The 24,894-nt window shown below is 34.9% G+C and overlaps 1 protein-coding gene across 2 annotated transcripts in view; it reads left to right on the top strand.

Moving 5' to 3' along the window:
• The window catches only part of CD2AP (CD2 associated protein), a 135,665-nt gene that overhangs the window by 76,033 nt on the left and 34,738 nt on the right, over nt 1-24,894 (top strand). For both annotated transcript variants that reach the window (XM_059178196.1, XM_059178197.1), the window contains 6 exons: nt 7,551-7,738; nt 9,681-9,759; nt 10,155-10,249; nt 11,278-11,382; nt 18,731-18,767; nt 19,939-20,001. In XM_059178196.1, coding sequence (XP_059034179.1) covers nt 7,551-7,738; nt 9,681-9,759; nt 10,155-10,249; nt 11,278-11,382; nt 18,731-18,767; nt 19,939-20,001 — 567 coding nt within the window. The remainder of the gene's footprint in view (nt 1-7,550; nt 7,739-9,680; nt 9,760-10,154; nt 10,250-11,277; nt 11,383-18,730; nt 18,768-19,938; nt 20,002-24,894) is intronic.

The raw sequence follows: 24,894 nt of genomic DNA on the forward strand, positions 1-24,894 counted from the left end.
CAAAAAAGTCTTTCAGGTAGATGCCTCATATACTGTTCTGTGTTTGAAATTTGTTTTATCTGAGAAGCTGGTTATTGAAGACGTATATTACAATATTTAGAATGCATTTCAGCACTGAGGAAGTAAGATAGTGGAATTACCTTCCTACTATACAATCTGGGAAGTGGAACAAATTACAGAAAACAAATGTTCTCAGACAACAGGCAGCACAAGAATGAGATTCTTGAGAAAAGGGAAACAAGGAAAATCCTATCATTGTCCTAGATTTCTACCAGGAGGTAAATTTTAGACCGCAGTACAGAAAGGGTGAACCTCAGCAGAATGTTGTCAGTTTTGTTGAGGAGTTAAAGATTTGAGTTCAAGGAAGCCTAGGTAGTTAGAGACGTGGCACTCCTTACTATGGGGGGGAGGGTGCAGAGAGAGAGAGAGAGGTACAGGGCAAGAGGAAGTGCTTCAACAATGTGGTTAGGGGGGTTCTTTAAGTGTTTGGGTAGGCTGTGAATACATAGAGTGAAACCCCATGAGCTAAGACACAAACAGTTAGTGAAGAAAAATAGATCACTGGGATTAACATGAGTATTCCCAGTGGTTACACAAGATCAAGAATTGTTTGAATTCTCTCCATCTGGTCTTGAGAGACTTCATTGAATACATGGGCAGTTCAGTGAAAGGGTGAAGTGAGGGCAGATTGGTGTTTGAGTGGAAGCTGTTTTAGTTCTACCCTGAGAAAGCTTCACACTGTTATGCAGGTTATTTACCTGTTTGCCAGAAAAAAATCAGCACTCTTTTTTTTTTTTAAAGATTTTTTAAAATTTACTTGAGATAAAGAAAAAGAGAAGAGGGGGGAGGGGGAGGGGCAGAAGCAGATTACCCACTGAGCAGGGAGCCTGATGTGGGGCTTAATTCAGGGACTCCAGGATCATGACCTGAACTGAAGGCAGACGCTTAACTGACTGAGCCACCCAGGTGCCCCCCAAATCAGTACTCGTTAATGCAGGTTTTCTCACTCTTGTCCTTAGTGATTTTGGGGCAGGATATTGGGGTTTTGTCCAGTACATGTAGAATATTTATAAACATCTCTGATCTAAACCTGCTAGATACCAGCTGTGCTCTTCAGTTGTAATAACCAAAATTGTCTTCAGATATTCCCACATATTCCTTTGTGGGGAGGGGATAAAAAGCAACCTAGGTTGAGAATCACTTTTATTTTTTTTTTTAATTAAAATATTTTTTAAAATTTTCTTGGGTGTTAGGGCCAAAGGGAGAGGGAGAGAGAGAATCTGAAGCAGGCTCCATGCTCAGCACAGAGCCTGACGCAGGCTCAACCCCATGATCCTGAGATCATGACCTGAGCTAAGATCAAGAGTAGGACGTTTAACTGACTGGGCTACCCAGGCGCCCCAAGAATCACTGGGTTTTAGAGGATTATAAGATCTAGCCCTCAACAACATTAAATAAAACTGAATTACTAGCTGTATATCAAGAAGTAGCAAAATGTGACCCAGAATTTGGAAGAAAAATTAATTGATAGAAAGTGAACCAGAAATGATACAATTAGCAACAAAGTTGTTAAACATAACTATAATAAAAATGCTCAGTATGCTGAAGAATGTAATGGAAAATATGAATGTAATGAGGAGTGATACAGAAGATATAAAAAAAAGAAGCAAGTGGAACTAACTGCTAGAGATGAAAAACACAATATCTGAAGTGAATTGCTTCTTGTGGAATTTCAACAATAGACTAGAGAATGAAGAAAAGATAATTGAAACTTAAATAAGTAGCAGTAGACTTCATCCAAAATGAAGCCCTAATAGAATAGACTGTGGAAATCTTGGGATAATTTTAAATAGTCTAACATGTATAGCTTGAGTTACAAAAAAAGAGTAGAGAAAAGGTGGTCAGGAAAAATATCTGAAGAAAGAATATTAAAATATATCTAGATTTGATGTAAACTATAAATCCCAAAATTCAAGAAGCACAGCCCCCGCCATACCTTACCCCCTCTGACATACCACACAGGGCTTGCAACAGCACATCATAATTAAGTGCTGAAAATAAACAATATAGTGGAACATCTTAGGAGTTAGAGGGAAAAGTACAGTAAAGTGGAAAATCTTAGGAGTTAGAGGGAGAAGGTACTTCAGGTAGAGAAGAATGAAGGAAAAAAACACATGTTATCATCAGAAACTAAGTATGGTAGAAGATAATGGAATGATATCTTTGAAATGCTGCTGAAAGAAGAGAAGTTAATTCAGAATTCTATTATCCAAAATAAAGATGGGGTAAAAAAAAAAAAAAAGTTTTCAGACAAACAATAATAGAGAATTCATTGCTAGGAGACCTGCCGCACTCTAAAGAATTAAAGTTCTCTAGGAAAACAATGATACTAGGTGGAAACTTAAATTTATATAAGTGGAATAAAGGACAGAAATATGGGTAAAATGTGGATAAGTATAAAGCACTCTTTTCCATTTTTAAATTTCTTTAAAAGATAATTGACTTTAAAATAATGTATTATGGGAAACATAGCTCCTGTATAAGTGAAATGAATAACAACAGTATCTGTAAACACAGAAGAGAGGAAGTGAAATGTACCTATTATAAGGCCATTATATATGAAGAGGTATAATCTTACTTGAATGTAGATTTTGGCAAGTTAAAGATGCATATTATAAGCCTAGAGCAACCCCTAAGAAAATAAAACAGATGAATTGCTAATAATAATAAAATGAAATTCTAAAAAAATACTTTAAAAAAAGAGAGACATCAAACACAAAAATCAACTCAAAATGCATTAAAGTCTTAAGCAAATACCTGAAATCATAAAACTCCTAGAAGAAAACCCAGGTGGTAAGCTCCTTGACATTGGTCTTGGAGATGACTTTTTGGACCTGACTTCAGAAGCAAAGGCAACAAAAGCAAAAGTAAACAAATGGGACTATATCAAACTAAAAACCTTTTCCACAGAAGGAAACCGATCAACATTATGAAAAAGCAGCCCATGGAATGGGAGAAAAATACTTGCAAATCAGCTATCCTTTAAGGGGTTAATATCCATAATATATTACAGAACTCATCCAACTTAAAAAACATGATTAAAAAATGGGCAGAGGATCTGAATGGGTATTTTTTCAAAGATGACATGCAGGTGACCAATATAGACATTAAAAGTTGCTCAGCATCGCTAATATTCAGAGAAATGCAAACCAAAACCAAAGCAAGCTATCACCTCACACCTGTTGGTGGAATGGCTGTTTCAAAAAGACAGGAAGTGTTTGTGAGGATGTGGAGAAAAGGGAACCCTCTTGTACTGTTGGTAGGAATGTAAACTGGTGCAGCTACTAATGAAGACAGTATGGAGGTTCCTCAAAAATTAGAACTACTTTGTGATCCAGACATTCCACTTTGGGTCATTTACCTAAAGAAGAGGAATACACTAACTTGAAAAGATATCTGCACCCTTTTGTTCATGGCAGCATTGTTTTCATAATGGATAAAAATGTGTTTTATATATGCACAATGGAATATTTTTCAGCCATGGAATAGAAGAAAAACCTTGCCATTTGCATCAACATGGATGGGCCTTGAGGACATTATGATAAGTGAAATAAGTTAAACAGAGTAAGACAAATACTGTACGAACTCACTTAGATATGGAATCTAAAAACAAAACTGAGCTTAGGGATACAGAGAACACATTGATGGTTACCAGAAGTGAAGGGTATAGGATGGATGGAATGGATGAAGGTGGTCAGAAGGCACAAACTTCCAGTTATATATATAAGTTCTGGGGGTGTAATATACAGCATAGTAACTATAGTTAATAAAAATGGTGTTGTATATTTGAAAAGTCTTAGGAGAGTAGATCTTGAAAGTTCTCATCTTAAAACAATTTTTGTAACTCTGTATGATGATAGATGTTAATTAGACTTACTGTGGTGATCATTTCACAGTATATACACATAAGGAATCATTATTTGTACAGCTGAAACTAATAAAATGTTATATGTCAATTATATCTCATTGAAAAAAGAAAAAGAAACAGCAGAGCCCACCATCTTTATATGCACATTCTGAGGAAAGGCCATGTGAAGGCACTGTGAGAAGGCAGCCATCCGTAAGCCATGAAGAGAGGTCTCACCACAACTCAAAATGCTGGCACTCTGATCTTGGGCTTCTAGCCTACAGAACTGAAAAAATAAATGTCTCCTGTTAAAGCCAAAGAAAAAAGAAGAGAAAATGGAACAAAGATCAACTGGGCAAATAGAAAACAAATAGCAAGATCGTGGATTTAAGCCACATCAGTGATTACATTAAATGGTCTAGGGGTGCCTGGGTGTCTCAGATGTACGTTTGATCTCAGCTCAGATCTTGATCTCAAGGTTGTGAGTTGAAGCCCCATACTGGGCTCCACTCTGGGCATGGAGCCTGTTTAAAAAAATAAAATTAAAAAAAAAAATTAAATGGTCTAAAAACTTTAATTGAAAGGCCAGTTGACTGGATAATATACTGCCTACTAGAAACTTGCTCAAAATACTAAGATACAGGTTAAAAGAAAGAGCGTATTCTGTGCAAAGCATAAGCAATCTAGAATGCTTACATTAATAATACATTGAAATAGGGATAAAAAGAAACATTTCATAATGATGGAATCAATTCATAAAAATTATATAACAGTTATAAATATGTATAACCTAATACCAGAACTACAAAACACATGAGACAGAAACTGCCAGAACTGAAAGAAACAGACAAATCCATGCGTAGATTTGAATGTTTCTCTCATTAATTGATAGAACCAGTAGACAAAAAAATTAGTGAAGATACAGAAGAGTCAAATGATTAAATAAGTTGATCTGGTTGATGTTTTGAAATAGTTAAACCAGGAACAGTAAAATACAGATACTTTTGAAAAGTACATGGTATAGTTACCAATAGAAGCTAATGTTTGGGGATCAGACAAGTCTCAGAAGTTTAAAAGATTTGAAGTCCTTGACAGCAGTTTTTATGACCGCTAGTGGAAATATTTCAGTCATGGATAATTGGGAAATTCTCAGTTACTTGGAAATTAAGCAATATTTATAAATAACCTGTGGATCAAAGAAGAAATTTTGAGGAAATTAAACTGGTTTTCAATGAAACAAAAAAAAGAACAATAAAAATTTGTGGAATGCAAGTAAAACAGCACCTATAGAGAAATTTAATTGCTTTCATTGCTAATACTAGAAATGAAAAAAGTCAATAATCAGAAGTTTTTATTTGAAATGAGTAAAAGAAGAAATTAAACCTGAAATAATTAGAAGTCAGGAAATGAGAGCAAAAAACTAAGAAATAAAGAACAAACCAAGTTTCAAGAAAATCAACAAGTTCAACAGTTGACTTTTTAAAAAAGTATAAAATTTAACATAAAATACTGCTGAATTCTATTAAGGATTTAATTTTACACAAAGTTTTTCAGATTTCTTAGGTTTGTATGACTTTGATATAGAAATATGATTAAATCATGAAAAAACGAATTGTAAACCATATCTCATGAGCATGAGCACAAAAATCAAAACAAAGCATTAGGACGTCAAGCCCAGCAAAATATGCAAAGGTTATACATTATGATTAATGGGATTTATCCCATTCATTCAAAAGTAAAATATGTAAAGGTTATGTATTATAATTAATGGTATTATCCCATATAGTCAAAAGTTAATATACTATATTAAACCATTTAAAAGATGGCCATCTCAATTTCAGTAAAAAAGCTCCGTAATAGCAAAAGTAGGAAACTATAAATTGGACAAAGCTCATCTATGAAAAACCTGCAGCTTACATTCTTAATACTAGATAAATAGTGATATATCTGTACAGTGGAATACCAGTCATCAATAAAAAGGGATGAAGTAGGAGTGCATGGAACAGCATGGATATATTTTATACATTCTGCCTAGCAAAAGAAGCAGACACGAGATGTATGTGCTGTTTATGATTAAATTTACTTGAAACTCTAAAAAAGATACCTGTAGTGGCAGAAGGAAAATCAGGGTTTCTTGAAGCTTGAATTTAGGAAGGATTGATGAGGGTGGTGTATGAGTGTCCATTTGGGGTGACAGAAGTTTTCTAGATCTTGATGTGGTTTCCTGGTGCATACATTTGTCAAAAATTATTGGAATATCCATTCAAAATTGGTTCATTTTATTGTGTGTAAACATTCTAATAAACTGATTTAAAATATATTACAAAAAATATGTGGCTTAGGCGAATAATGAAAGTGGTTAGAATAGATCGCTGTACTTGTTAGCATTACATTTAAGTTAATAAAATTGTTTCCTTTAGTTCTTAAATGTTTCAGATGTGTGAGTGGAGGCTTTTCTTTATTTGAACCATTATTATTAATAATTTAATGATTATTATCATTAGTAATCTTATTAAAATGTTTGATTCTGTGATCATCTAGGATTCAGTTCAACTGTTGGCTTTGTTACTTACTACATTCATGACTTTGGAATTCCAAAGTTTTTTTTCCTAGTATCTCTTTACCCAGTTATTTTCAAAATGGGGAATGATAGTTCTTAATGTTAAGCCTATGAGTGATTATGTAAATTAGTATAATTCATGTACAGTGCTTAGCAAGTGCCTGGCATAGATTAAGCCCTGAATAAATGTAAATACCATTTTTATTAATTACCTTGTTGTTATTCTTACTGTTAAACTTCAACAGACTGCTTTAGTTCAGTGAACTGATAGTCCTGTGTTTTTCCCACCCCTCAACCCCATTCTGAAATGTTTCTGAAATTTTCTTGGATGATATTCTCTAGAACTTTTTAGATTATAAGGCCTTTTGAGAATCTGATAAGAGATATGCTTCTTATACCCAGAAAAATAAGTTGAAAAAATACCCGTACAGTTTTCCATGGATCGTTCATAAACTCCTTAAAGCCTATAAATAAGATCCTTTACTATTGAGCAAGATTGTAGAAACAAATTTCTTACTTATTATATAATGTTAAACTTGCTTAGAAATTTTTTTAATTATAATTTAAATTTTTATTGGTTCAAATTTAGGCTTACTCATCTATGAGTTGAAGTGATCTTAAACTTTTAAGAATAAAAATGGACTTTTTAAAATAAAAATTTGCTAATATTACTAGTTACTATATTTGGAAACTCCCATACTTTGATCAAATTGAATCTTCTATAACTTAGAAAATAATTAGTTTTTGTCTGTAATGTTTTATTCTTATATTCTGCATGTTTGACCAAGAGCTGTGAATTTTGACATGCTTTTGTTAAGGACCGTGTATAATATGACTTCTTGGATTTCTTAATTAGCATTTTACTAACTAAATATTCCTAAAATTGTTATCATTTTAAACAATATCCAGAAAAATCAGGTTAAGTGAATTTTACATTTTTGGATATTTTAGTGCTCCATCATTTAATTTTTTTATTTTTATTTTACTGTTTTTAATTAGGAGGTATAGAATGTAAACAGTATGAAAGGGGAATGCCAAGATCTTTGTGATTCTACATTCTTCAAAAACAAATTATTCTTTCAGAAACTGTTTTGACTGGGACTACCTCACCTTTACCGTCTCCTGGGAATGGGAATGAAACTGCTCCTGGATCAGTTACACAGCCAAAGAAAATTCGAGGAATTGGATTTGGAGATATTTTTAAAGAAGGCTCTGTGAAACTTAGGACAAGAACATCTGGTAGTGAACTAGAAGAGAAGAAAACAGAAAAGGTAGTAATGATGAACTTCACTTAGGTTAACTGCACTCATTCGCTCATTAAGTATGTTTTAAAATGTAAAAGTCAGTTTGCAACTCTGTTGTATTTCCTTTTATTTTATTTTTTTAAAAGATTTTATTTATTTATTTGACAGAGAGAGATCACAAGTAGGCAGAAAGGCAGAGAGAGGAAGAGAAGCAGGCCCCCAGCTGAGCAGAGAGCCCGATGCAGGACTCGATCCTAGTACACTGAGATCATGACCTGAGCCGAAGGCAGTGGCTTAACCCACTGAGCCACCCAGGCACCCATGTTATATTTCCTTTTTGAGATCACTTATGATTGGTTATGAATGAGAAGACTGAAAAACTGCAACTTTATAGTGATTGATGTTTAGGTTTTTATAAAATGAGAATGTTTACTGATAAATTTAACACAGCTTTTCTTAGTGGAAACTTCAGAGTTTCTGGTTATCATAGGTAGAAATAGAAAAGACAGGTTTTTTTGTTTTGTTTCACCATTTATTTATTTATTTATTTAGATTAAAAAAAAAAAAAATAGATCACAAGCAGACAGAGAGGCAGGCAGAGAGAGAGAAGGGGAAGCAGGCTCCCCGTTGAGCAGAGAGCCCCATTCGGGGCTCAATCTCAGGACCCTGAGACCATGACCTGAGCCAAAGGCAGAGGTTTTAACCCACTGAGCCACCCAGGTGCCCTAAAGTGAATATCTTAAAAGATAAACAGAACACACACTGATAGTAGTTGGTATATTTAGACTTTTAACTAATGATAGCTAAGGTCAAATGTAATGTTATTTCTGGGGAGAGAAGTGAAGGAAAACATTAGTATGAAGGATTTACTTTAGTCAATACAAGGTAATATTTTCTACTAAACCATAGTTAAAGACCTTGTAACATTAGCTAGGTAATTTCCTTCATATAGCAGCAATGAAGTATAAAGACTTTCTTTTCTTCCCTATGTCATCATAAAGAAGTTTTAGTGCTGTTGCTTAAGAGCCACTTTCTGGAGTCAGATTTTCTGTGTTCAAATCTGGGCTTCACTACTAAATTATTGTTATTGTGGGCAGGTTACTTAACTGCTTCCTAATCTATAAAAGGAGCACTTAATAGTGTGTACTTTATGCAGATTGTTTTGAGGATTAAGTTATAATGTATGCAAAGTATTTTTCTCAGGGATTGGTATTCAGTACATTTTCAGATATTATTTTTTTTTTAAGATTTTATTCATTTATTTGTCAGAGTGAGAGAGACCACACAAGCAGGCAGAGCAGGCTGAGGGAGAAGCAGGTTCCCTGCTAAGAAGGGAGCCCACCATGGGGGTCTGTCGATCCTAGGACCCTGGGATAAACTGTGGGATCATGACCTGAACTAAACCTGACACCTAACCGACTGAACCATCCAGGCATCCTAAGTGCTATTATTTTTATTGATTTAAGAGGTTTAAAAGTAAATTACAGCAACATATTCTGGGTAACCAAGAATGTGCATTAACCTTAAGACAGGGAGTTTTAAAAATGTGACGTTCTGCGCCATCATTTAGGTAGCTTTTATCATCTTTTTTCATTGCAGAGTTTTCATTCATATTACTAACTTGGCTATAGGTATCATTAGGGAAAGCTGGCTAATGCAAATGGAAATTTTGCTTAAGAATATTATCTTATTGGGAGGGAGACAAACCATAAGTGACTCTTAATCTCACAAAACAAATTGAGGGTTGCTGAGGGGAGGGGGGTTGGGAGAAGGGGGGTGGAGTTGTGGACATTGGGGAGGGTGTGTGCTTTGGTGAGTGCTGTGAAGTGTGTAAACCTGGCGATTCAGAGACCTGTACCCCTGGGGATAAAAATATATTATATGTTTATAAAAAATAAAAAATTAAAAAAAAAAGAATATTATCTTAATTCTCACCTAAAATAGTTGATACCATCCTTTTCTGTTGCAGCCCTTAGTTATACAGTCAGTAGGATCCAAAGCACAGAGTGTGGACATAACAAAAACAGACATAGAAAGTAAAACTAAAGGTAAGTGTTTGAGTAATATTTGCATATTGGGAATGAAGCATGCTCATATACATTATTAGAATTTTTGAAGATGTTTGTTAACTCTGTACTACTTGATCAGAGTATTAAACTCTATGAGAACGAAGTACTACAGGGTCAGAGGTTTTACTGTGTGTGCTTTGTTCACCCATGAATCCCCCTGCAGTTAGAACTGTGCTTAGAAACATGGTAGGCATTTAGTAACTATTTGAGTGCATGGATTAATGAAATTGTTACTTAATCCAATGTATAGTATTGGCCAAAATTATTCATCTGTCTTTAATAGCTTCTAGTGTACATGTTTTTACACAAAGTAGAGAATTATTGTTGAAAGAATCAATTTATTCAAACTACATTGTTCACATTCTTTATTTTAGCAAAGGAATATTGTAGAACATTATTTGCTTATGAAGGTACTAATGAAGATGAGCTCTCTTTTAAAGAGGGAGAGATAATCTACTTAATAAGTAAGGTAAGATCGTTCTCAGTTTTTCAGTGCATTAATTTATTCATTCTTACATTCCGTCTCCTTATATTCCTCCTCCTCTAGAGGAGCTGGAACTTTGTCTTATTTCTGTGTCCTGATATGGCACATAGTGTTGCCTAATAATTGATTTATTGGGGATTATTTTTACCATCATGTATGTTTTTTCTCTAACCTCAACTCCTCCGGGTTTCTGTTCTCACTTCCTAGTTCACCTCATTAACCCCCCCCCAATGTTTGTTGTTTATAATGTAAAAAGAAAAAGAAGAAAAATAAGGAAACAATTTTAATTGCATCAATATGAAAATGTTTATAAAACCATACAATGGAAAGTGATGCAACTATTTCAAAGTATGAGGTAGTTTTATAATTTGGGATAAATTATAGCAAAAGAAAAAGAAAATCCAGGAGTTTCTGGGTCTGGGCAAGATCCCGTAACTATTTGTAATAGAAGAAAACTATAAATATTTTGGTTTTGTTATAACCATATAGAATAATTTCTGAAAAATATCCCATTGTTTTAAATTGACTTTGTTATCAGATAGTTCAGTGAATATAATTTTTAATATCCATACAGTTTTGGATCGATAACTACTCAGTTTCTCATGGGGGTAGGTATTTGGTTAAGAATTGTAGAATATCTTGAAATTTCTAAGGCAAATGAATAATGTCTTTGTTTTTGGTATATAAAGTATTAAGTAAATTAAGTAAGACATGTTTAGAAAATCATATTCTCTCTCCACCCTCCTCTCCCATTTTCCTTTTTCCTTTCTCTTTATAAACTGAATTTTAAAATTATTTGACTTATTTAAAAAAAATGAAACCCAATTTTATAACTACTGCTGGAAGTAATATGTGGGTAATATTTGCTTTTAGGAGGACTTTATGATCTGTTTAGCCCTTTTCTTCCCTTGTAAAAATAATGGAATTGAATATTTTCATGTTTTGTTATAAACTTTTTTTCTTATTTAAAGATAGCCCCAGTTATTTTAATTATTCCTTATTTTGCATTATAGGAGACTGGAGAAGCTGGCTGGTGGAAGGGTGAACTTAATGGTAAAGAAGGAGTATTTCCAGATAATTTTGCTATTCAGATAAACGAACTGGATAAAGACTTTCCAGTAAGCTCTTTTTTTTTTTTTTTAAACAACGATGATAATAGTTTAATGAATCTTTTTTGCCAGTATTTCTTTAAAAACAGGTGTTTTATATTGTTACTGAATAACTTTATGAGGGGTTTCCAGTTTATATATTGAGGTAAAATCGATTTGAACTGTAGTAAAATAAAATATTTAAGTTCTGTGTTTTACTTCTGTGTTCTATTCCCCACTGACTGTATTGAAAAGTAACCTTAGACTTTGTTACTTTATTATAATTAAAAGAAAAAGTCTCTCATTGTAGCTATTAGACAAATTAACACTTGTCCTGGAAGAAATTATACTTTAATTTTTTTGAAAATCTTATTTTTAGCTACTCTTAATCTTACAGGATTACTCTTGTTAATGCATTTTTGGGAGGGTAAGAAGCAGTCTTTGCTTTCTTACCAGATATTAAGTGATGCTGAGTTATTCATTCGTGATCTTCTGCTTTTCTGCAACTTGATCTCTTTTTTCCCCATAGAACAGTGGACCTCACTGAAGATTGATTGGTTGATTGACTGAAGTGTAATTGACATACAGTATCCTATTGGTTTTAAGTGTTACAGATCATAGTGATTAGATATTTTTATACATGACAAAATGGTCCCTATGAGAAGTCTAATTATCACATCACCAAAGTTATAATATTATTGACTGTGTTCTCTATGCTGTACATCACAGCCCCATGACTGACTTATTATAATTGGAAGTTTGTATCTCTTCCTCCCTTCCATCTTATTTCACCCACTCCCTAGCTCCTTCCTCTTTATGGTAACCAACACTCTGTTTCCTATGTCTGTGAATCTGTTTCTGTTTTGTTTGTTCATTTGTTTTGTTTTTTAGAGGTCACAATAAATGAAATCATATGGTATTGTCTTTATCTGTTTGACTTATATCACTTAGCATAATATCCCCTGGGTCCATCTATGGATTTCATTCTTTCTCTAGCTGAGTAATAATCCACTGTGTATGTATATATCACATGTATATGTATGTTGTCCTGTAGTAGTGAACAGTTTTACTTCTTCCTTCCAAATTTGGATGCCTTTCATTGTTTTTTTTCTTGCCTAACTGCTGTGGCCAAGACTTCCAATACTGTGTTGAAGAAAAGTGGTGAGAGTGGGCATCCTTATCTTGTTTCCTGATCCTAGAGGAAGAGCTTTTAGCTTTTTACCATTGAGTGTGATGTTAACTTTGGGTTTGTCATGTGTGGACTTTATTATGTTGAAGTACATTCCTTCTGTACCCACTTTGTTGAGAGGTTTTATAAATGGATGTTGGATTTTTTAAATGGTCTTTCTGTGTATATTGAGATGACCGTAGGATTTTTATCCTTCATTTTGTTAAAATGGTGTATTACATTGGTCCATTTTAAGATGTTGAATCATTCTGAAATAAATCCTAAATGATTATGATGTATGATCCTTTTGATGTGTTGTTCAGTTAAATTTGCTAATACTTTGTTAAAGATTTTTCCATCTGTGTTCACCAGGGATATTGCCTGTAATTTTTTTTTTTTTTTCTGTGATGTCTGACAGATTTTGATATCAGGGTAATGCTGGCCTCATAAAATGAATTTGGAAGCATTTCTTTCTCTTTAGTGTTTTTAAATAATTTGAGGATATTTACTTGACTCTTCTTTAAATGTTTGGTAGAATTCACCTATGAAGCTATCTGGCCCTGCACTTTTAAATTACTGATTGAATTGTATTATTTGTAATTGGTCTGTTAACATTTTCTTTTTCTTTGTAATCAAGTCTTAGAACCCAGAGGAAACGGATAAATTCTTAGAAGAGTGGAATTTACCCATAAATGGAATTTATCCATATCTGGGTTTTTCAATTTGCTGGCATATAATTGTTTATAGTAATCTCTTGTGATCCTTAATATTTCTGTATTGTCACCTGTAACTTCTCCTGTTTCATTTCTTCTATATTTATTTGGGTCCTATATATTTTTCTGGGTCCTCTCTCTTTTTTTCTTGATGATTTTTGACTGGAAGTTTATTGATTTTGCTTATCTTTTCAGTAGTTAGCTTTTAGTTTCATTGATCTTGTCTTTTGTTTTTTAATCTCTGTTTTGTTTATTTCTGCTCTGATCTTTGTTTTTCTGTTAACTGTGGTTTTTTTTTTTCCCCCTTCTAATTCTTCTTGGTATAAATTTAGATTGTTTCTTTGGGAATTTTATTATTTCTTGAGGTAGGCTTGCTTGTATTACTCTAAACTTGCCTGTTAGAATTTTGCAGTGTTCAATACGTTTGGAAAGTTGTTTCTATTGTTTTTATTTTCATTTGTCTCAACATATTTTTAGATGTTCTCTTTGACTTCTTTGTTGACCCATTGATTGTTTAGTAGCATTGTTTAGTCTTCCCGTGTTTGTTTTAGTCTTCTGAAATTTTCTGAGATTTGTGGCCTAACACTGTTCCATGTGCGCTCGAAAAAAGTGTATTCTCTAGTTTTTTGGACAAAATAGTGCATATGTATTTATTAAGTTCAACTGGTGTAATGTGTTGTTTAAGGCTAGCATTTCCTTATTAATATTCTGACTGGATGATGTAAATGGTTTATTAAAGTCACCTACAATTATTGTGTTATATTCAGTTTTGTGTCTGTTAATATTTGCTTTATATATAACTTTGCTGCTTCTGTGTTGGCGGCATAAATATTTTTGAATGTTATGGCTTTGTCTTGGATTGACACCTTTGTTATGTGATACCCTTTGTCTTTTCTTATAATCTTTATTTAAAGTCTATTTTGTCTGATGAGTATTGCTACATAAGCTTTCTTTTTGTTTCCATTTGCATGAGATAATCTTTTTCCATACCTTCACTTTCAGTCTGTATGTCTTTAGTTCTGAAATGAGTCTTTGTAGGTAGCATTTTGATGGATCTTAGTTTTCTGTTTATCCATTCGTCCAGTCTGTGTCTTTTGGCTGGAATATTCAGTTCATTTACATTTAAAGTAATTATTTATAGGTATGGACTTATTGCCATTTTAATTGTTTCCTGTTTGTTTTTGTAGCTTTTCTCTGTTTATTTCTTTTCTTGGTCTCTTCCTTGTAGTTTGATAGTTCTTTAGTGTTACATTCGGGCTCCTTTTTTAAAAATTAATTAATTGATTAATTAATTAATTTTCAGCATAACAGTATTCATTATTTTTGCACCATACCCAGTGCTCCATGCAATACGTGCCCTCCTTAATACTCACCACCTGGTTCCCCCAACCTCCCACCCCCACCCCCCGCCACTTCAGACCCCTCAGATTGTTTTTCAGAGTCCATAGTCTCTCATGGTTCACCTCCCCTTCCAATTTCCCCCAACTCCCTTCTCCTCTGTAACTCTCCATGTCCTCCATGCTATTTGTTATGTTCCACAAATAAGTGAAACCATATGATAATTGACTCTCTCAGCTTGACTTATTTCACTCAGTATAATCTCTTCCAGTCCTGTACATGTTGCTACAAAAGTTGGGTATTCATCCTTTCTGGTGGAGACATAATACTCCACAGTGTATATGGACTCTTTTATTATTTATTTTGTGTGTGTGTGTGTTTCTTCTGTAGAGGTTTCTGTATATTGACCTATGTATATGGCGGTCTATTTTAAGCTAATAGTTCCTTAAAGTCAGATGTATTTCTAGCACTAAACCTTTATCTCACATCTGATCCATGTTTTTTGTTTTGTTGTTTCACTTTACATCTTTTTGTGTATCCCTTAACTATTCATTGTAGTTACAGTAAAATTTACTGTTTTTGTTTTTTAACTTTTATACTGTTTAAATGGCTGATTTACTGCCTTTAATTATATATGTATTTCTTTCAGTGAGATTTTTTTTTCCTTGTATTTTATTTGGAGTTATAGTCTTTTTTTTTCCTACTTAAAGAAGTCCCTTTTTTCTTATAAGACCTTTTTAGTGGCAATGAACTTCATTAGTTTTTGATTAACTGGAAAACTCTCTCTCCTTCAGTTGTGGGTGGTTTTGCCTCATAGAGTGTTCTTGGTTATGAGTTTTGCCTTTCAGGTCTTTAAATGTATACTGTCACTCCCTTCTTGCCCACAAAAAGTTTCTGTTGTAAAAGCAGCTGATATTTTAGGGGGGTTCCCTTATATGTTGCTGTTTTTCTTTTGCTACCTTTGAGATTTTTCTCTTTAACTCTTGTCATTTTAATTACAATATATCTTTGTGTGACTCTTTTTGATTTCATCTTGTTTGGAACTCTCTTTGCTTCCTATACATGGATGTCTTTCCTTCACTAGGTTAAGAATGTTTGTAACCATTATTTCTTCACTTAGATTTTCTCTTTTTTTCCTTCTGAGACCCCTATAATGTGAATGTTAGTATACTTGATATCATTTCTGAGGTCCTTGAAACTATTTTTTTTTTTTTAAAGATTTTATTTATTTATTTGATAGAGAGATCACAGGTAGGTAGAGAGGCTGGCAGAGAAAGAGAGAGAGAAGCAGAAGCAGGCTCCCTGCTGAGCAGAGAGCCCAATGCGGGACTCGATCCCAGGACCCTGAGATCATGACCCGAGCCGAAGGCAGCGGCTTAACCCACTGAGCCACCCAGGCGCCCCTCCTTGAAACTATTCTTATTTTTAAAAAATTCTTTTCTCTTTTGCTATTCTGGCTGGGTGATTTCCAATATTCTATCTTCCATTAGGGTGATCCATTCTTCTTTATCCTCTAATCTCTTGATGAAATCTGGTATGTTTTTAGTTCAGTTACTGAAATTTTCAGTTCTGTGACTTTTTTCTTTTTGAATGTGAGCCCATGTGAGCAGGGGTAGGAGGGGCAGAGGAAGAGAAAGAATCTCAAGCAGGCTTTATGTCCAGTATGGAGCCTGACACAGGGCTCAGTCTCATGACCCTGAGATCACAACCTGAGCCCGGCTCAAGAATTGGATGCTTAACTGAGTGTGGCACCCCTATTTTTGGTACTTTCTTATATTTCCTACTTCTTTGTTAAGGTTTCTTTCTGTATTCCTTCATTGATCTTTCAAGTTCAGTGAACATCTCTGTGACTATTCCTTTGTACTGTTTATAAAGTAAACTGTTTAATCTCTTAGGGTTTTTTCCCTGAGGTTTTATATTGTTCTCTTGTTTTCGACATCTTTCTCCTTAAGTTGTTTGTCTTTCTGTGTTTGTGTCTATAAATTTGGTGTCTATAAATTTGGTAAATTACCTGTTGGTCTTGAGGGAGTAGCCTTGTATAGGAATTTCCCCTTTGTTGATTGTGTGTACTAGGAGGATTTGGCTGGGGAGCTGGAGCTAGAGTGGATATGGGCCAGGGGTTCCCTGGGACTTGGTGCAGCAGGGCACTTTGGCAGGATGGCTGGGGCTAGAGTTGGCCTGGGCTCCTTGGTGGATGACTTGAGCAAGTGTGGACATGAGAGGGATTCCAGTGTACTCTGTGCCAGGGTCACGCTGGAGGGAGAGCTTGAGCTGTTGGCTGCAGGCCTGTGGTATCCTGGAGCTTCTCGGGCCACCTTCTTGTGATGGCTAAAGCTGAGGCTGGCACAGGGCAGTGGATTGTCTTGGTTGGACAGCTGAAATTGTTCTGGGTTTGGGGCCCCAGACTTTCTCGGCAGTCCTAGGAGGCCAACTTGAGTACTTGGACTCTTCTCATCAGTACTGTCAAGTATGGGTGTGGGGAACATAAACAGTGGTGCTTGCCGGCATCTTTGACCCTGGAAAGAGTTCTGGCAGTTCCTTCATTTGGGAGAGGCTCTAGAGTTAGTAAGTGGATTTCCCGCACTTGCAGTCTAGTTGCCCTTTAAATTGCTGTTTTGTTTCTGTGCCCTAGGGCAAGTGAGTCTACTTGGGACCCTCAGGGATATCCCTCCCTACCGCAGGTTTTTGTATCTGGGATGTGGTTTATGTTGTTACCTTGTCTGCCACTGTTCTCTGTGTGGTCTCTCTATTGTTTGCTGTGTAGAAGCTATTCAGTCCACCCTCATTTTTTCTAGAGGAATGGCCCTATATGTAGGTGTAGATTTATTGTGTCCATGGGAGGAGGTCACTTCAGAGTCTTCCTATGCCACCATCTTGGACTGCCTCCTCCTTGCTACTTCTCCAATTGAGTCAGAGAGCAGAGACCCAGGACAAGACAGTCTACCATATTTTATTTAAGCCAATCTAGAAATTCCTACCTTTGCGGTCTTTATTTAGTTAAGTAAATTATTAGAGGTTGCTCTATGGGTTAATGCTGTCTGAGGCCCTTCTTTTGTTAGATTTCATTCAGTATTTATTCAGCCTTTCATGGTGCTTTATTCTTTTTTTTTTTTTTTTTAATTTTTAAAGATTTTATTTGTATTTATTTATTTGACACAGAGACAGAGAGATCACAGGTAGGCAGAGAGGCAGGCAGAGAGAGAGGGAGAAGCAGGCTCCCTGCTGAGCAGAGAGCCCAATGCATGGCTCTATTCCAGGACCCTGAGATCATGACCTGAGCCGAAGGCAGAGGCTTTAACCCACTGAGCCACCCAGGTGCCCCCAGGGTGCTTTATTCTTATGCCTAATGAACAAATTATTGGGCAGGGGGTAGTTATTCCGTGTTTATATAGCATTGACTCACAGTTATTTTTAATTTGGTCAAACCAAATTTATATGCTTAGGAATATTTGAAGTTTAAGTCTTAAAAATAAATGAATGGTGGGATGCCTGGGTGGCTTAGTCAGTTAAGCATCTGACTCTTGATTTTAGCTCAGGTGATTGTCTCAGGATTGTGGGATCCAGCCCCGTGTGTGGCTCCCCATTCTGCTTAACATTCTCTCCCTCCTTTCCTGCTTTCCCCCCGACCTGAGTGGGAATCAGAAGTTGGACACTTGACTGACTGAGCCACCCAGGTGCCCCATAGACCTTTGATTTAAATCTTCTCTTTGAGAGTTCTGAAGAGTCAAGGGTATAAGCTAGATACATTTATTAGCTATTCTTTTTTTTTTTTTTTTTTTTTTTTTAAAACCAGTTTCTCTTCCTTTCCCTGCCACCTCTCCTTTCCCATAATACTCAATTGTTAAAGAGAGGTAAAATTGTGCCTAGGAGTCTTAAAGTAAAGGAGGCAGTCATGAATATTTTTGATTACCATTAAGGTATTTTGGGGTTTACCAAACTCACTGGTGAGTTTTGACATACTGGAATTTTGATCAAGAAGACATTTGCTCTAACAGATTAATTTTTTTTCAGTGACCTGTTTGTTATTAAGATCTTTTTGTTTTATAATTTTTGGCAGGGATGGGATAAGGACAGATAATATTAATGATCAGAATTTATTTTAAGTATAAATATGTAACATGTAAGTGTTCATGTATCTTCACTGTTGTTATTTTAATAGAAACCAAAGAAACCACCACCACCTGCTAAAGGTCCAGGTATGTAAGAAGCATATTATTCAGTTTGCTATTTTTTATATTTTCAAGTTATAAAATGGCAAAATTGGGTTTTAAGTATAAACCACTTACATTAGCAAAAATCATATATCCTGATATACAAACTAGAAATATATAAAAAGTAAGTGTTCATATATATTAGTATCAGTATTTTTAAAGTATAAACTGTATAAAATAGGATCTTAAGTATAATTTGGATACTTTCATTATAACATCATTTCTAATTAAGAAAATTGACAGAGTTTAGATAGAATACTTAATATATTGATCTGGCCAATTAGTTATTCTGCCTTTTCATATTAAATCCATTTGATAATGTCTTAATGTGTTGCTAAGGGTTAAGCAAACTAGAAGAGTTTATTTTCATTTTTTTAAGCAGAAGTATATTACAGTATTCTTTTTTTTTTAATTTTTTTTAATTTTTTATAAACATATATTTTTATCCCCAGGTGTACAGGTCTGTGAATCACCAGGTTTACACACTTCACAGCACTCACCAAAGCACATTCTTAGAAGACTTTTCCAGAGTTACAGTTTTATAATCTGGCTCTTTGTCTATTTCTGTAAATTTTAGCCCCTAATTTCTGATTTTTTACAAATAAAGTACAATTATTTCTTGGAAGATTTGCTTTATTTTAAAATAATACAAGTCCTTACCTACTCCTGAGTTTTTGGCTTCGTATTTGCTGACCCAATCCCAGAACAAGTAAAGCACAAGTTAAAAATAATTTTTATAGAAGTTGGTGTTAGAGGATTTTTAGTCACCAGTCATACTTGGGATTTTTAAAATTTAACTAAAGTTAAATAAATTAAAAAATTGTATTCACATTCACAGTAGTAACATTTCAAGTCTCCATACTCCATATTAGATAGTACAAAAATAGAATATTTCAATCATCATAGAGAGTTCTACTGGAGAGTGGTGTTGTAGATGATATGAACATCTTCAGTTGACAAAGAGGGATCTGAGACCACAAGGTAACAGCTGCAGGGTTGGATATTTAGCCTAGTGATTCTGGTATATTGTTCTCTCTGTTAAGCCATGTTTTTCTCTGATGTTATTTTGAAACTAACCTGTACTGTTTAGTAGTATAATTGTCTTTGTGCTTTGAAACTATTTATTTTAATATATTAACTTTGTTTTTTTCCTTAGCTCCAAAGCCCGAGTTAATAACTACAGACAAGAAGTATTTTCCTGTAAAGCCAGAAGAAAAAGGTGAGACTAATTATCCCACTTTCAGAAAAGTAATTCTTTCTTTTGTGATCATTGAAATTAATAATATCTCTCCACACTAAATGATTTACATTGATTTTTAACAACCATTCAATATTTAACAATGTTTGGAGTTTTCTGGGAGGAAGTGTTTTGTTAAAATTGATAGGAAATAAAGATTTCATCCAAACTGATACCAATTTACACTCATTAAAAAGTTAAACCATTACTTCAGTAAAAATGTAGTGTTTCATTATATAGTTCATTATATAAGAAAACTAGATATTAAGTAGTTACATTTTAATTTTTTTTGGGGTCCCAATTAAAATAAATTAACATTTGCTGTTCAGAAGCTTTTGATCTTGATAAAGTCCCAAAAGCTCATTTTCGCTTTTGTTTCCTTTGCCTTTGGAGACATGTCTTGGAAGAAGTTGATGTGGCTGATATCAAAGAGGTTACTGCCTATGTTCTCCTCTAGGATTCTGATGGATTCCGGTCTCATGTTGATGTCTTTTATCCATTTTGAGTTTATCTTTGTGTACGGTGTAAGATAATGGTCAAGTTTCATTCTTCTACATATAGCTGTCCAATTTTCCCAGCACCATTTATTGAAGAGACTCTTTTTTCCACTGTATATTTTTTCCTGCTTTGTCAAAGATTATTTGACCATAGAGTTGAGGGTCCATATGTGGGCTCTCTACTCTGTTCCACTGGTCTATGTGTCTGTTTTTATGCCAGTACCATGCTGTCTTGGTGATCACAGCTTTGTAATAAAGCTTGAAATCAGGTAACGTGATGCCCCCAGTTTTACTTTTGTTTTTCAACATTTCCTTCGCGATTCGGGGTCTTTTCTGATTCCATATAAATTTTTGGATTATTTGCTCCAGCTCTTTGAAAAATACTGGTGGAGGGGCGCCTGGGTGGCTCAGTGGGTTAAGCCGCTGCCTTCGGCTCAGGTCATGATCTCAGGGTCCTGGGATCGAGTCCCGCATCGGGCTCTCTGCTCAGCAGGGAGCCTGCTTCCTCCTCTCTCTCTCTCTGCCTGCCTCTCTGCCTACTTGTGATCTCTCTCTGTCGAATAAATAAATAAAATCTTAAAAAAAAAAAAAAAGAAAAATACTGGTGGAATTTTGATCGGAATGGCATTAAAAGTATAGATTGCTCTAGGCAGTATAGACATTGTAACAATGCTTATTCTTCCCATCCAAGAGCAAAGGAGACAGTCAACAAAACAAAGAGTCAGCCCACGAAATGGAAGAAGATATTTGCAAATGACAGTACAGACAAAAGGTTGATATCCAGGATCTATAAAGAACTTCTCAAACTCAACACACACAAAACAGATAATCATATCGAAAACTGGGCAGAAGATATGAACAGACACTTCTCCGATGAAGACCTACAAATGGCTATCAGACACATGAAAAAATGTTCATCATCACTAGCCCTCAGGGAGATTCAAACCAAAACCACATTGAGATACCACCTTACACCAGTTAGAATGGCCGAAATTAGCAAGACATGAAACAACATGTGTTGGAGGGGATGTGGAGAAAGGGAAACCCTCTTACACTGTTAGTGGGAATGCAAGTTGGTGCAGCCACTTTGGAGAACAATGTGGAAATTCCTCAAGAAATTAAAAATAGAGCTTCCCTATAACCCTGCAATTGCACTCCCTGGTATTTACCCCATAGATACAGATGTAGTGAAAAGAAGGGCCATCTGTACCCCAGTGTTTATAGCAGCAATGGCTACGGTCGCCAAACTGTAGAAAGAATCGAGATGCCCTTCAACGGATGAATGGATAAGGAAGATGTGGTCCATATACACTATGGAGTATTATGCCTCCATCAGAAAAGACGAAAATCCAACTTTTGTAGCAACATGGACGGGACTGGAAGAGATTATGTTGAGTGAAATAAGTCAAGCAGAGAGAGTCAGTCAGTTATCATATGGTTTCACTTATTTGTGGAGCATAACAAATATGGAGGACATGGGGAGATGGAGAGGAGAAGGGAGTTGAGGGAAATTGGAAGGGGAGGTGAACCATGAGAGACTATGGACCCTGAAAAACAACCTGAGGGTCTTGAAGGGCCGGGGGGTGGGAGGTTGGGGGAGCCAGGTGATGGGTATTATGGAGGGCACGTATTGCATGGAGCACTGGGTGTGGTGCAAAAACAATGAATACGGTTACGCTGAAAAGAAATTAAAAAATAATAAATTAATATTTCTTAGGTGAGTTCTAACTTTTAAAACATGGATGTGTTTTGTTATGTATTATCTAATTTTCACTGTTTGTATTTGTCATATAAACCTGGAAAGTTATTCCAAGGTACACACGTATTTTGATAAAAACATTATTTTGTTTCTTATTATTAATTTGGAGAAAATAATTATTTCTTTTTGTGCAGACAGATCTGCAGTGGTTATATCTAGTATACTAGGTTATATATACAGTTGACCCTTGAGCAGCATGACCCAGTTTGAACTGGAGAGATCCACTTGTACATGAATTTTTCCCCATTAAATATGATACAGCACTGTAAATGTATTTTTCTTATGATTTATTAACCTTTTCTTTAGCTTACTGTATTATAAGAATAGAGTATATAATACACATAACATAAATGTGTTAATTGAATGTTTATATTATTTGTAAGGCCTTTTGGCCAACAGTAGGCTTTCAGTTAAGTTTTTGGGGAGTCAGAAGTTATACTTAGATTTTCAGCTTTGTGGGGAGGTTGGTACACCTAACTCCCTGTGTTGTTCAAGGGTCAACTGTACAAGAAACAACTTGAACACTGTTTTAGAGTGCTTCTGTTTCTACTGTCAGTATTATTTCTGCCTATCCTTGTGTGTTGCCTACAGTGTTCCTTTATATTCTTAACTGAGTCCTCTCACTTTAGTCCTTTGTCTGGCTTATATTTCATATTGTTGCCAGATTTTTTTTAATAGACTTTTTTGTAGAATAGTTTTTAGATTGACAACAAATTTGAGCAGGAAATATAGAGCATTCCCATATACCCTTGCCCCGCACATTTACAGCCTTCCCCACTATCATAAACCAGAATGGATCTCCACAGAAATATTATATCCTGAAGTCCACAGTTTATCTTGGGATTTACTCCTGGTGTTGTACATTTTATGAGTTTGGACAAATGTATAATTTGACAGATGTGTAATATGAATTATAGAATATGTCTTACTACCCTAAGAATCTTTGTTGCTCTGTCATTTCATCCTTGCCTTTTTCAGAATGTCATTTGGTTTTATTTATTTATTTATTTATTTATTCATTTATTTTTCATTTGGTTATATTTTAATCTCCATGTCTTCATGACTTAATACCCGATTTCTTTTTAGCGCTTATTAATAGTCTGTTCACTATCTGTAGCACAGTTTATCGAAATTCATCTATTGAAGACATCTTGGTTGTTTCCATAGTCTGTCAGGTATGAGTAAATAACATCCTTCTCTAAGTATCTTGGTGGACATAAGTGTTTAATTCACATAGGTAAACAACCAAGGAGTGTGATTGCTGGGACATGTGTTAAGAGAATTTTGTGTAAGAAAATGTCAAATTATCTTCCAAATTATACCATTTTGCATTCCTATCAACAATGAATGAGAACTCCTGTTAACTCCTTATCCTGGCCAGCTTTTGGTGTTGTTGGAAACTGACTCCCAAATTACAATTTTGTATCATCATCTCTTTCATTCACTAAATGCAGTAAGCACACTCTGGTTCATGAATATGTTATATACTTTTATAGCTTTATCTCTCACATTATCTGTGCTCAGCATGGAAGTTTTTTTATGTCCTTTTTTCTTTAAATTTGAGAATTTTTTGTTATGCAGAAACAATGTTTACTTTAAAATATTTCTTAATCTAGGTGTAGTATGGCTGTTGTTAGGTCTGAGTCTTGGATCAGTTTATTTTGGTACCTGGTTATAATACCAGTCCTACATGAAAGACTCATTTCATAAAGAATGTAGAACCAAATGTAAGAACTGTGTTGGCTTTATTACCGACATTATGATGTTCCTTTTATAGTTTCCTCAGTCAAGTAGATTGAGGTCTCATTAAAATTGAGTAGTGACTTCCTGTATTCTCTGAAATCAGATGATCTTATAAGCAAAACAAAAGGTGCTGCATTTTTATATCATTTATTTGGTCAAAATCCTGGCCATAATGAGTTAACAAGGACTGAATTTGCCCTGCCGAGTTAAACGACTAGAAAACTGGACAAAGTACATGAAATAGTGGTTTCAGATATTAGACAACAGCATAGGACTGTTACCACTGAAGGAAGTTATCACTGACCCAGTAAGGAAAGCCCTAAAATTACGATAACCTATTGAAATAGTTTACAGTCAGCCGAAAGGAAGAAGTCCAGTAGAGCCCAGTTTTCCTGTGGAATTGCAGAAACAGGAGATAGGAGTTTAGGGAGGCCATGGCAGCTACAGTTTGTGGGGCAGAATTCCATAATGGAGGGAACTACACAGAGAGCACTTTGAGATCTTGGTAGAGCTTACCATGAAGCTTTGGCTGAGAACTGTGAATTAAATACCTAAGAAAGGAAACTCACATAGCTGGAGAAATAACTGCTGGAAAGCATTTGGCGAAACAGTTTCTGGAACTCACTAATAGTTCATGTTCCTACAAGCCACAGTGGAAAGACTTGATAAGGCATAGGACAGAGTCTGTAAAAGATTGTATCACCTTAGACTTAGGGCTTTGCATGTACCTTGGAAGCAGATGGAACTAATCCGAGAACAGAATTCAATACAATTTGAAAGAGTATAGCAAATTCTAGCAGCCAAGTGTGTAAAATACAGAATGTCCATTAGCTGATAAGAAAAATTACTGGACATGTAGAGAAATCCAGATAATAG

The sequence above is a fragment of the Mustela lutreola genome, chromosome 6, assembly GCF_030435805.1.
Source record: "Mustela lutreola isolate mMusLut2 chromosome 6, mMusLut2.pri, whole genome shotgun sequence".
Taxonomy (NCBI): Eukaryota; Metazoa; Chordata; class Mammalia; order Carnivora; family Mustelidae; genus Mustela; species Mustela lutreola.